This window comes from Rhineura floridana, chromosome 1 (genome assembly GCF_030035675.1).
Source record: "Rhineura floridana isolate rRhiFlo1 chromosome 1, rRhiFlo1.hap2, whole genome shotgun sequence".
NCBI lineage: Eukaryota > Metazoa > Chordata > Lepidosauria > Squamata > Rhineuridae > Rhineura > Rhineura floridana.
In genome coordinates, this window is record NC_084480.1 from 12539509 (window position 1) to 12553350 (window position 13842).

The 13842-nt window shown below is 44.5% G+C and overlaps 1 protein-coding gene across 2 annotated transcripts in view; it reads right to left on the reverse strand.

Moving 5' to 3' along the window:
* The window catches only part of PSTPIP2 (proline-serine-threonine phosphatase interacting protein 2), a 66137-nt gene that overhangs the window by 30408 nt on the left and 21887 nt on the right, over positions 1–13842 (reverse strand). The window contains exons 3-6 of one of the 2 annotated variants that reach the window (XM_061613618.1): positions 11985–12062; positions 9587–9621; positions 5907–6013; positions 1750–1812 (exon numbers count right to left, since the gene is read on the reverse strand). In XM_061613618.1, coding sequence (XP_061469602.1) covers positions 1750–1812; positions 5907–6013; positions 9587–9621; positions 11985–12062 — 283 coding nt within the window. The remainder of the gene's footprint in view (positions 1–1749; positions 1813–5906; positions 6014–9586; positions 9622–11984; positions 12063–13842) is intronic. The other variant, XM_061613626.1, reaches the window with a different exon arrangement.

The window sequence follows — 13842 nt, forward strand, 5'->3', positions numbered from 1 at the left end:
CCAAGGAATCATGGGAAGTGTAGTTTGTGAAGAGTGCTGAGAATTGTTAGGAGACTCCTATTTTCCTCACAGAGCTACAGTTTTCCAGAGTGGGTTTAGCAGTCATTTCCTCTTCCTAGAAAACTCTGAGACTTGTAGCTCCATGAGAGAAACATGAGTCTTCAGAGCTAGGAAAAGTTACTTTTTTGAACTACAACTCCCATCAGCCCCAGCCAGCATGGCCACTGGATTGGGCTGATGGGAGTTGTTGTTCAAAAAAGAAACTTTTCCAAGCTCTGCTTCCAACAGCTTTCAGTACACTTCACAAACTACACTTCCCAGGATTCTTTGAAGGAAAGCATGACTGTTTAAAGTGGAATAATAGTGGAATAAATGCCTGATGTGAATGTGGCCAATGTTGCTTCAAAGCAAGCGCTATCCCACACTTTCCAGTGCATTTTCCTGTCACATTCCTGTTACTGCAAAAAGTCCAATCTTTGGGGGAAATGGGTTTATTGCACAAGGCCTCCCATTCCAGCCAAATTTGCTGGTATGTCATTAAATTCCACCCGAAAATAGCAGCAGCCTGGAAGTGCCCAGAGTCGAAAGAGGTCTGAGAGAGGATTTCTTTCCCATGAAGTCCACACATTGCTTTTTTCCCCCCTCACAGTTGTCTCTGGTCAAACAGGTTTTGAAGGCTTAAAAAAAACCCAACTTACAATACCTGTTTACCAGAAGCAGAAGGACAGAAAGGTAGGGGTAGGGGTGAAATTTGATTCAGTTTGCATTAAAAGGCAAACCTACATAATTTTCACTTTCCAAAACAACACGAGAACGAAAACACAGCCATCCTTCAAAATTTGCACTTCTCCCAAATTTTGCAATGCAGTTCTCCAGCCAAGTAGTGTGTGCAGAAAAATGGATATACTGAGGTAAAGTGTCCATAACAATGTACATATTCGTGAAAATAATATACAAAAATGCATTATGTCAAGGAAAATTGCATTGCAAAAATGTGTACATCAGGCAAAATGGCATACAAACATGTATATATTAGGAGAAATTTGCATTAAAATACTGATGAATGTCCACTGAGGACTTTCAAACAAAATTTCACGAACCGATGGGAAAACGTGAAGAACTGAATTTAAGATGAGAAATTGAGGGGAACCGAAATGGCCAGGTTCACTCCTCTCTTCTGAGCAGGTGATCCCTCTTTGAAACCGCTCTCAACTCTCTGGAGCAAAACAACAGCACGTTTCCTTTTGCTAGCCCTCACTGGTGTCTTGATAGAAGGTGGGAAGAGAATGAGGAAATGGAAGGTGAGCCTGCCTGTGCAAAGACTTGCACGGCTATGCCACGCAGCTGTTGGGTGATCTGCACTAGGGTTGCCAGGCTCAGGGCCTGATCCTGTATCTTTAGGAGAAGAGAAAGTCAGCCAAGTGCAGGTGTTCTTGCAACACTGTAATGGGAAAAACCACAAAGTGGGATTCTCCCTTCCCCCTGCACAACTTTTAAAGATACAGAAGACCCCTTGGTTGTCAGGCCCAGCCTCCAAGAGGTCTTCTGTATCTTTAAAAGTTGTGCATTGAGAAGGGAGAATTCCACCTTGTGGTTTTTCCCATTACAGGGTTGCAAGAACACCTGCACTTGGCTGACTTCCTCTTCTCCTAAAGATACAGGATCAGTCTCAGGCCCTGAACCTGGCAACCCTAATCTGCACAGATACAACAGCAATATTTTAAGAACCAGATGGGACAGATAACTCACTTCTAGGGTTTTCTTGTACTGCAAATTCCGGTTTTTATGAATAGCGTCCATCATAAGCTCAATCTGTGGAAAGAGTAGCAGGGTTAGCAGTCCATTTTGCTCTGCAGAAGGACAGGGAAGGAGAGAGGGAACTGTTTTCCCCTTCTAAAAATAGAAGGCCACACACACGTTAACAAGGAAAGGAAATATTGCGACAGTCTTCCACTTCATCTTGCCAAACAGAATCGTCACTTCTTTGCTACAGGCTTCTGAGCCAGACGTGCAAAGATTCTGATATCTGACAGAATCTGAATTCCACAGTGTTTCTGTTTTATTTTTTAAAGGGTTTATGGTTCATGACAACAGAAGCAGAGCACCAGGGCGGGACATTCAACCATGCACAGCGCAGCAATTCTACTTCACGTTCACAAGTATTGTGAAATAGCTCTGCAAACCCATTAGGGCTAGAAACTTGGTTTTGTTTAACAAAAACTGAGGTTCTGTGTAATCCAGGTTCTGCTCCAGATGGCAGGTCCTACATGGAATTCCACGTAGTATAGAACAGGATTGTTTTATAGGTTGCATATATCCAACTAAATCAGCATGCATGCAGAACAACCTCTGCAAGTACAACATCTCCTCACTCCTTGTGCCTCCCAAGTCTGCTCTGAGTTTTCCCCCAACCCTCTGGAAAGGATTTGGGGTCAGGTGTTGAGGCCACATGGGGGCAGGAGGAAAGGGACAGGAAGTCCAGTTGCATTCATGGAAGTTGTTCCAGGAGCGCTGTGACTCACTTGGCTAATATCTATGTTTTTCACAGGGAGGGGATAATCACTGTTGCTCTCAGCTTCTAACTGAAATTAACAAAGGTCTGCAATGCAAAACTACAAGCACGAAAGAAGGAGGCAGAATGGCCTATACCACAATTCCCTATGTGGTAAAAACACACTTTAAATTTTTAACACATGGATGAGGCAGCTGTAAAAGGAATGAGAAAATTAAAATACGCAGTCAAGAAACTCTGTCAGACTCGAAGGCTGCCTTGGAGGAGCTCAAGAGTTTAATAAAGCTGGGGGGGGGCATCTACTCTGAGCAATGAAGAAAGCTGTAACAGTTTACGGCTCATGAACACAATGGAAACAGGAATTGCCATATGTGGGGTGGAGTCCCAAATGTACAAGAGCACACTCCCCAGTACAACCTGTTATTTGTACCAAAAGACAGTGAAGATTGTTAGAAGGAACTGTATATCACATATTCACAATGAACGTATGTGCGCGTGTACGTGTGTATATGAAGGTATCTGAGTTCTGCAATCCTTGTGTTGTATGTGGACCTGTGTTTACTATCAGCCTGTCACATTACAATATATAGTTGACCTGTTGGTCACATGACATGTTGGACCAGGCTTCCCTAACTTGGTGCCCTCCAGAATATTTGGACTGAAACCTCCATCAGCCCCACCTGTCTGGGGCTGACGGGAACTGCAGTCCAAAACATCCAGAGGGCATCAGGTTGGGGAAAGCAGCCTTAGACTGACATACAGTGCCATGCAAAAGTAATCAGACCCCTGACCAATGCTCTCATATTACTGAATTACAGCACTGAATTTTGAGGGACGGCCTTTTCTTGGCCGTGCCTGGGTGGTGTGATGCAGCTTCCACTTCCTGATTATTGATCCAGCTGTGCTCACTGGGATATCCAAACACTTGGATATTAGTTTGTACCCTTTTCCTGATCTATGCATTTGTATTACATTATCTCTCACTTCTGTAGAATGCTCTTTGGTCTTCCTTTTCCTTCAGATGCACAGCCTGACCAATGATCCTTCAACAGAGGGGTTTTTGTCCTGACAATGTGACAGCAACTTTTAATGGTTCACAGGTGGAGGCCAATGGAAAGGTAACTGTGTCCTCGACAGAGCAATTTCTTTCATCTGTGTAAACTGGGAGCTTCCACAGCACAGGAGTTGAATACTTATGCAAGCAACATGTTTCAGTTTTTTACGTTTCTTACAAACATTTCCCATCATAAAACCAATGTCACCTTACAATTTTGAGTTTCAGTGTTTCAGAACAAAATATCATACAGAATGAAATTACAATGTACCATTTGTAATTCAGTAATATGAGAGCATTGGTCAGGGGTCAGATTACTTTTGCAAGGCACTGTAGCCTGCAGCTGACTTCAGGTGAGTGAAAAACCAGCTGCTTGATGGGAACCTAGAATGGAGGAATTTCAGGGATGGAGTCACTGAGTCTGCACAAACCGGGTTGCAAGGTTGCCCCAGCCAGACAGGAGCAATTGCACCTTTTATTGCCTACAGATCAAAAGACAGTAATTTTATGACTCATAAAGGAAAAGACTGTGTAACTTGGCACCTGGTTGGCCACTGTGAGAACAGGATGCTGGACTAGATGGGCCACTGGCCTGATCTAGCAGGCTCTTCTTATGTTCTTATGTTGGACAGCTGTTTTTACCTGGTTGAGGGATACTATAGGACATGTATGTCCATAATTAATGGGGACTATTCTGCCATTCTTTGCCTTTATTCTCCAGGGTGAAGTCCTTGAAATAAAGCTCATCCATTTTAACTGTAAAACCTGAAATCCCTGTATTTGTTCTTCCGTGAGGAAGGAATCCTCTGCTGAGCTGGAAGCCTTTGATCCTGGAGCAGGGATACCTGGATGTTGTTGGACTAAAACCCATGGAGAATAAGGCTACCAATGTCTACTAGCCATGATGGCTATGCTCTCCCTCCATAGTAGGGATGGGATCCATTGGCTGGTGCTGGTTCGACAGCATTCCATTGACTTAACACTCCATTGATTTGAGTTCGTCTTGTATCCACTAGCCACTGTTTTTACCGATCCATTTTTTCACTCAGAAAAACATCAATATTAATATTGATGTTTTTAAAGGAAATATCAGCATTTCCTTCACAAATATCAGCATTTTGAAGAAAATATATTTTGAAAAGAAATATCAATAAATCAGCATTCTTACAATCAATGTTTTAGAGGCAGATTTTTTTCAAAAACAGCCTGTTTTCAAAAACAGCTGCGGAAATTTGATACATTAAAATCAGATCCTCGGCAGTTGACAATAAGGAAATTAATGGAAAATTCGGTGCCAAATCCAGATTGGGTGGATTTCTAGAACATCCCTGCTCCATAGTCAGAGACAGAATGCTCCCGAGTACTAATTGCTGGAAACTGCAAAAGGAGAGAGTGCTCTTGTGCTGAGGTCCTGCTTGCAGACTTCCCATAAGCATCTCGTTGGCCACTGGGAGAACAGGATGCTGGACTATGATGGACCACTGGCCTGATCCAGTAAGGCTCTTATCTCTCATGTAAACTCTCATCTTCCCTGACCAATAGCCATTCTGACTGGGGCTGATGGGAGTTATAGTTCAAAACATTTGGAGAGCACCAAGTTGATACAGACTAGACCAGAGCAAGATATCACTCTCTTTTCTTTCTGATGTCCTGCACTTTTTAAGAAAACCAGATGTCCATCCCACATCAGAGATTAAAATGAACAAATATTGCCTCACATATTTTAAAATTTGCTTCCTATTACAGATATTCAGATTCTGTATCTTTTGTAGACACACACACATCTACCAAAATATTAAGCTCTCATCCCTCTGATAGGTTAAACATGGACTGGAATCCACAGGCCAGTTATGACAGAGCTTATATTGAAACCACTGAAGTTCTGTTGATAATACTCACGAGGGCCTGGTCCTCAAGTCCCTCTGCATTTTGGTTAGACATATACAACCCCACCAGAGCTTGGAAAAGTTATTTTTTTTGAACTACAACTCCCATCAGCCCAATCCAGTGGCCATGCTGGCTGGGGCTGATGGGAGTTGTAGTTTAAAAAAGTAACTTTTCCAAGCTCTGAACCCCACCATATATTTAAACCACATTTAAAGCACACTGCTTCCCTCAAAAAATCCTGGGAACTATAGTATACCCTTCACAGAGCTTCAGTTCCTAGATCCTTAACAAACTACAATTCCCAGGATTCAGGGAGAAGTAACCATGTGCTTGAAGTGTACGAGTTACCATGAACTTGAATTAGCTGCAGTTTAAAGCCAAGCACACGTTACCAAACCATTGCATTCATTCTGCTTCTACCAAGGATATTTCAGCCCCTCTCTTCCTCCTGACCTTTTTACGGTGGAATTTCTGCTTCTCCCTGAAATCCTCCATTTTCTTTGCTTCTTCACGCAACGTCTGGGCCAACTGGATATGGCTCTGACCTACACTGTCCACCTCTGAAAGCAAGAAACATTATAACCAAAGGATCACTGGAAGGAAACACAGATTGCAGCCTTTAATCCTTCTGGCCAACAGCTCTGGAAAGAATGTCACTTTATTGCCATTTTACAGAAAGGAAACTGAAGCTGAAACAACCACAACACCCGCAAGATCATCTAATAAGTCTGTGACTGAGGTGGAAGTTGATTCCCAGTCCAAAACTAACTCCCTGGCCAACCAATTGCACACATTACCTAACAGCACAACTTGGGAATATACTCTTAAGAGGAAGGACCATACATTTATTCCACTATTATTCCACTTTAAAAAGTCATAGCTTCCCCCAAAGAATCCTGGGAAGTGTAGTGGGTGAAGGGTGCTGGGAGTTGTTAGGAGACTCCTATTTTCCACACAGAGCTACAATTCTCAGAGTGGTTTAACAGTCAGTTCTTCCTAGGGAACTCTGGGAATTGTAGCTCTGTGAGGAGAATAGGAGTCTCTTAACAACTCTCAGCACCCTTCACAAATTATACTTCCCAGGATGCCTTAGGGGAAGCTATGACTTTTAAAGTGGAATAATAAATGTATGGTGTGAATGTGGCAGAAGTTGTGTCCAACCCCCTTTGATGAACGTACCTGCTGCTGTGTGAATCTCACTATTTGTTATGTTTCTAAACACACTGAAGAGGACCTGGCTGTCCTATCCTTAAGAAGAGACAGTAGCTACAGTAATGCAAAACAGTGAGATTCACAGAGCAGCAGCCAGAGAGGGGATCTAATGCCTAATCCGGAAGCCGCCGTGAGTTCCAATTTGGAAAAACGGTGGGGTATAAATAAAGTTAATAATAATAATAATAATAATAATAATAATAATAATAACAACACCCACAGCAGAGGTAACCAGTCAGCTGGGAAAGTCACATAAGTGCTCTTACACAGCACATCCGTTAAGGTGGAGGTTAGACAACATTGCATCAAGCATTTCTCCATCACTTTTCTTACTGCAAAATACCTGATTTTTCTGGAAGCGGGTTTACAGCACAAGAGCACCAAAAGAGAGATAAAGGTCAACTGTTTTAAGGAAATGTACTTGGAATCCATTTTAGATAACTGGACTGCTACTGGGAGAAAGGGTGGGATATAAATATAATAAATAAATAAATAAAAATAATTGTGGTAGAGATTCTGCATTTTAAAGATACACGTTCATTTTGACAAGTATCTCCCCTTTTCAGCTTTATTTTATTTTTATTTTTTTAGCAAACATATACATTTCATTTTTTATGTATACTTTTATGTGGCATTTAAATGTATTTCATTCTGCTCTCTTTGGATATGGTCTGCAGACTAAGGGTCCCTCCAAGCATCATTTTTACTGTACATTCATATCGATTTGTGCTCAGGATTAATTGTTGTAAACCGCCCAGAGAGCTTCGGCTATGGGGCGGTATACAAATGTAATAAATAAATAAATAAATGATGGTTTCAAGGTGGTTATACGTGATCCCGCTTTCAACCTTGTTTACACCTGCAAAAGTTTCAAGGCAGACCTACTGCTTTGTTTTCAATCAGTGCGTGTCCTATAACTTCCTGTTGAAATCCTGATACTTTTTATACTACTAATACTTTTTGGGAGGGGGGTATTTACGCCTGCTTTTGTTGCACTATAGTGCCAGAGTGCCTCTCCAAATGGCACTAATGAAACCATGTTGGGAAAGCACCGCAGAACAATTAACAAAGCAGAATGATGTGCGGATGGTCCAGTATAAATCCACCATTAATGCACTATTATCGAATCGACGACATGTTGCAAAACACGCATGCAAACAAAATCACCTGTCCGGAAGGGCCCTAATTCAATAAAATCCTATTCGAATACAACATCACAACAGGTCTCTGTCCATTCATACGCCTGATAAAAAAAATAAAAGAGTCCTTCCTTCCCACAGGACTTTCCTCATGCTTCCCAGTCATGTGTTCATCCTTGTTCACCAACTCTTCCCTGTGACGAACAAGGCAGGCCTGGGGAATTCCAGGCTCAGTCCAACTGACAGCAAAAACACCACCAAACTGGCAGGGTAGGAAACTCCCATGCCACATGCCCTAAGGTTGCCCGTAAAGCTGGCATCTTTCCAAGGCTGAGAATTTCCAGCAGCCCACAAATTGCACATTGCTAGCAACTCCGTTTCCTAGAAACCCACAGACCTCTGAGGAACTGCAGACCAGTCCCCACACACTCATTTTGAAATGCAAGCGTGACCACTGTTGCTTCACCCTCGTTCCAGCTAAGGACGCTTCCCAAATTCCAGTTTTTCTAGACATGCCTCTCATCACCTGTCAAGCATGGCATGGGTGTTTATTTTGCACTGCATCTCCAGGACAGAAAGTCAGGAGCAAGTCATCCTAAAAGGCCTGGTGGAGTCATCAGATAATCCAAGGCAACTGCAGAACCAGAGACTGTGCAGACTCATGCATAAAGCACCTTTGCCTTTCTGAAGATAGGTTGCCGCCTTACACCAAGTCAGTAGGTCACAGGGAAAGGCCACAACTGAGTGGCAAAGCACATGCTTGGCATGGGCAAGTTCCCCTATTGACTTCCTGTGCTGACATCTCCAGGTAGGGCTGGGAACGTCTGAAACCCTAATCTATTAAACCCCATGGGGGCTTGCATGGCTTGATCAGCAGGTACTGTTTGGACACCGTTCCACAATGCTCAGAATTATGTCAAGTTTGGGGAGCCTTTCATAAAATCCTCAAGCCCCACCTCCTGATCTCCTCCCCAGTTTTAGCTAAACCATAACCTTCTTGACAAATGAAAAAGGTTGCCTTCAAGTCAATCCCGACTTATGGCTACCCTATGAATAGGGTTTTCATGGTAAGCGGTATTCAGGGGTTTACCATTACCTCCCTCTGAGGCTAGTCCTCCCCAGCTGGCCAGGGCATGCTCAGCTTGCCACAGCTGCACAAGCCAGCCCCTTCCTTGTCCGCAGCTGCCAGCTGGGGGGCAACTGGGCTCCTTGGGACTATGCAGCTTGCCCACGGCTGCACAGGTGGCAGGGCACGTAACCCCTGAGCTACTCCCTGTGCGGGTGATCTTTAGCTGGCCCTTGTCACCCAGGAGACACAGCGGGGATTTGACCTCGCAGACTCTGGACTCCCAGCGAGGCTCTCCTCCCCCCTGTGCTATATCAGCTGTTTTACCTTCTAAAAACATATGCTAAGAGGGCTGCGATGAAAGGTAAAGGGGATGCTCCCTCCCCCATAATCTAAGCCCCACCTTTGGAAAAGTGTGGCAGTTCCCAACAGTGAAATGGGAAGGCCATTTCACGACTACCTGATTAGACTTTGCAATCCATTGTAATGCTTCTAAGGAGGAAATGGAGCAAAGGAAATCAAACTGCCAAAGAGATCAATACAGGGGGAGCGGAATAAAAAATAGATGACATTTTCCAAAGGTAACCTGCAAATATAAAAATATTCTGAACCAATGATTTCACTGTCCGCGTGTGTGCTTGTGTGCCTGTTCGCATTAGCTTCACACACAACCTAGAATTATTCTTGTACATTCCAGAGGCCATCAAGTTACTTACGTTGCTTAAAAACCTCAAGGGCTCTTCTCAGGGTGCTGGAAGAAAGAAAAACACAGAAGGGGAGAGAGAGAGAAAATAAGCACACAGTCAGAGTCTGGGAAACCTTGGAGGAAAAAAGTAATCAGCTTTATTTGATGTCACTGCAAGGTGAAAAACAAGACTTCCCTGTGAACTTGTAGAAACTGGTCTTGTTTTAACATCCAGTGACACAACCTTTGAAATCAAGGGCACAGAATTTGCAGCTGAGCATGAGGGCCTGTACTTTCTTCCATTGCCAGTGACCTGCTGAACAGTCATGGTGGCTGGGCAAAGATGCTAAGATTTCCCAACAGCGGCTGGCCCAAGACATTTTGGTGCCTGAGGCTCAAAATCCAAAAAGCAACCCCAGGGAAACAAACACACACACACACGTGGGTTGTACTCCATAGGTCAGATCCATCCATCTTCCATTCTGATGCTTGCAAACATAGCTGTTCTAAATGTGGGAGGGGAACACATGACCTTTTTGGCTCCACGGGCCAGGTCATTAGGATCGACCTTGCATGACAAATTTGACAGGTGAGCAGGGCCACTCACATGTCAATCAGCTGACATCACAATGACGTCAGATGCAAAGTGCTTTGAAGTCCCAAAGTTGGGACTTAAAAGCACCTTGCAAGCCACTGCTAAAATGGAGTGCTTTCCCCCGTTCATTTTACCAAGGGTTTCCATGCAAACCCCTTCCTGAATCAATTAAAACCTCCTCAGTTTGACTGCACACCCTGTTTCCTGCAAGATTTAACCCCACCCTCCTGCCAATCAGAAGGCATCACAAGTGATGTCAGCTGATGGGCATGGTTTAGGGAAAATGGCCTTGCCAGCCAACTTGGACCCTCTAGCAGGCCGAAGGCTCCCCACTCCTGGCCTAGATAGAAGCCAACCTAGATCTAGAAAGAGGAGATGGCTAAAAACGTTTTTGTTTAGGCACGCCTACCCAGACATGCAATTTTGTTATGTATGCTTGCTTTTTAAACAGTTGCTTTAATTTACATTTCAATAATTGTATTATGTCTACTGTTTGTAATCACTGTTTTAAAAAAAGAATCTTTGATACTACTTATGTAAACATCTTAGAAGGATGGTTGTCATTTTGATGAAGCGATATATAAATGAAACAGTGACAAATAAATTGTCGTACTGCTGCTATGGGTTTGTGGCAGCCACGTTAAACTTCCTTGAGATTGCCCTTGATAAAGGGTTGTTTCCACCTGAAACGCGTCGGGCAGTAAATAAAAACACTTGCGTTTCCACCTTTGGCTTTTCACTGGCAAGGCACTTTGAGGGTTCCCTCCTCTTCTTGTTACCGGTACTTTTGGGTGCCTCCCTCCTTGCTTTCCTGCTTGCCAAAATAAAGGACTTGATCGTGGTGCCCTCTGGAGAGCCGGTCACATGTGATGGAGAGCAGGTCACAGGGAAAGAACACCTGACAGCTCTTCCCATGGCCACCAACGTGTGCCCTGATGGTCACACAACTAGGCCCTAAGTACGCTAGAGATTAAAAATACAAGACAACCCAGAGAACATAAAAAGATCCTGCTGGATCAGGCCAGTGGCCCATCTAGTCCAGCATCCTGTTCTCACAGTGGCCAGCCTATTGCCCACGGAAGCCCACAAGCAGGACCTGAGTGCAAGAGCACTGTCCCCTCCTGTGGTTTCCAGCAACTGGTATTCAGAAGCAAACCGCCTCCACCTCCAAGGTGACGGACAACGGTTACAGGCACGTCTGAGCCCAGAGAAGCAAAGGAATTCCCACCCTCTTTTACCTACTGCTTACAAAGATGGCTGTCTCACTGTATGGTAACGCCACCCACTTGGAGCAAGTTAAAGCAGCCTCAACACCACGGACATAACAGAGTAAGTTTCGCCTAAGCTACAGCCGTTGCTCGTTATTTCCACTCAACCAGGAACTAAATTCTGGGCATGAGGAAGTTTGGTTACTGGCAGGGCCCACTTGAGCAGACTTGTAGGAAACTGGAGTTACACCACTCAGCTTTTATTCATCTCACTTTCACTACCGCTTTATGAACTGGGGGCAAACTCTCATCTGAATTCTAGACTAAAAAGAGATGTATCCAGCAAAGTCGCTCCGTTAGCGCAAGGGCTTCTGGCTGCGCAAGGGAACTTCCCCTCCCTCTCCTCTCCCTGCGAGTCCCCCACAATCTCCTCAGATTTAGGGGGCACAGAAAGATGCCCTGAGAGAGGGAAGGAGAGGAGACATTGTCTTGCGCAGCCAGGCGTCCTTGCACAAACAGAACCGCTTCAGTGGATGCTGCCCAGAATTTTATTTCAAACAGGTACAGAGGTCAAGTGAGAAAAAGGTTTTTAAAAATGCACAGTTCTAGCGACTGTGGTGACTCACTTCAGCTCCGTCTGTCCACAAGGTTTCTTCCGCGATAAGTTGATGAGGTCCTTTCCATATCTTTCTTCTATAGAAGCCCTGTTGCATTGGAAGAGAGAGGGTTGAAAGGAATCGGTGTCAAAGCAGGGAAGATCCACAGCATACATTTAAAGCACACCCAACGCACATATAAAGCACACAGCTTCGGATAGAGAATTCTGGGAGCTGTGGTTTTCCCCTCACGGAGCTACACATTCCCAGCACCCTTAACAAACTACAGTTCCCGGGATTCTTGGTGGGAAGTCATGAGCATTGGATGTGCTTTCAGTATATGGTGTGAACCTGGCCCAGAAAGGGGCATTTTGGTCTAAAAGTGGCCAAGCCGGACTGTGAAGCCTGAGGAGACCTCCTTGGAGGCAACTGGTTGCTATCTTGGTTGCCCTGAATCCAGCAGCAGCCTGCGGGACAGGGTGATGGCACTTACGTGACCTCCCGTCATCAGCATCACTGCGGCTTACTGGGAGAGGGCCAAGATGGCAGTGACGTCAACATGATGTAAATACACTGGCGGGAGCACCAGATTGGCTCTCTGATGCGATTTCACTGTGCTGACCTTACCACTGCCTCACCCCTCCTCCTCTCCCTCCTGGGAAACCACAGCAATGCTGATGGTGGGAGGTCAGCTAAGAGCCACTGCCCTGCCAACCGCTCCTCCCTGAGGACGTCGTCAGCACATGGGACGACTATAGCAAAGGGAGCCTGGAAGTGGTTTGTTTGTTTCTTACCAAAGCTAGCCAAGACCCAAGCAGGGAAGGGAACACACCAGTGGCGGAATGGAGCAGAGAGAAAGCATTACAGATGAACTGAGAACAATATTATCAACAAGACCAATTGTACTTCTAAGATCCACGTTAGGGCGGAACCTTTATGAGATCGACCAAAACACTGCAAAATATTGTGCAAGCTCCCAAGTTCTCCAGAACTCTCAATCAGGTGGCAAACAAAGCAAAGAGGAGGACAGGGGCAGAGGAAAAAAGTTGGGGATGGGGAAGTCTGCAGCCACATCCTCACTGTACATAAAAAGTCCTGTGATATCACTTCAAACAGTCGGGGCTTCCCTCAAAGAATCCTGGGAACAGTAGTTTGTGAAAGGTACTGAGAGTTGTCAGGAGACTCCTATTTCCCTGAGTGGTTTAACAGTCAGTCCCTCTCCCCTGGGGATTCTGGGAATGGTTATTTAAACTAATATATGCATTCGTATGCACATTTTCCACCAATATGCACATTCTGTTTGTTTGGAATCCTGCCTGGCAAAACTCAGAGAAGTGCAAATTTCAAAGGATGCCTGTACTTCAGTTTATGTATTATTTTGGGGAGTCCAAATTAAGAAAGCTTGCATTAAAACGCAAAGCAAACCCAAATTTCTCCTGCACCTCACAATGAAATACAAAGCTTAAGAAGGCCATGTCTCGCTGCAGAGCCAAACGTCCCTAGATGGCCTACTCAAAAGAAAGTGGTTTCCAGACTAATACGCCCTCCACCCCCTGCAGGACAAGTAAGCATGAAATGTGGCAGCCTAGGCCACAAGATCCCCCATTAAAATGTGGGGCGGGGGGATGAAGTGTGAAGCCCTCCAAAGAGAGATGAGGATCTTACTACATCTTCAGCCTCCATGGAAAAATCAAATGACAAGGTCGTTATTTCTCTCTCTTTCTCTCTCTGACCACTGATAAAAGTAACTATCACTTAGAGTTCTAGCAAAGTCTCTGGATCAAGAATATCTGAGAATGAAAACAAAACCGCAAGGAATCAACGGAGCTGGGCTGAAGCTGCACCTTTATTCCCAAGGTCCACCTACAACTATATTATTAGATGTTAA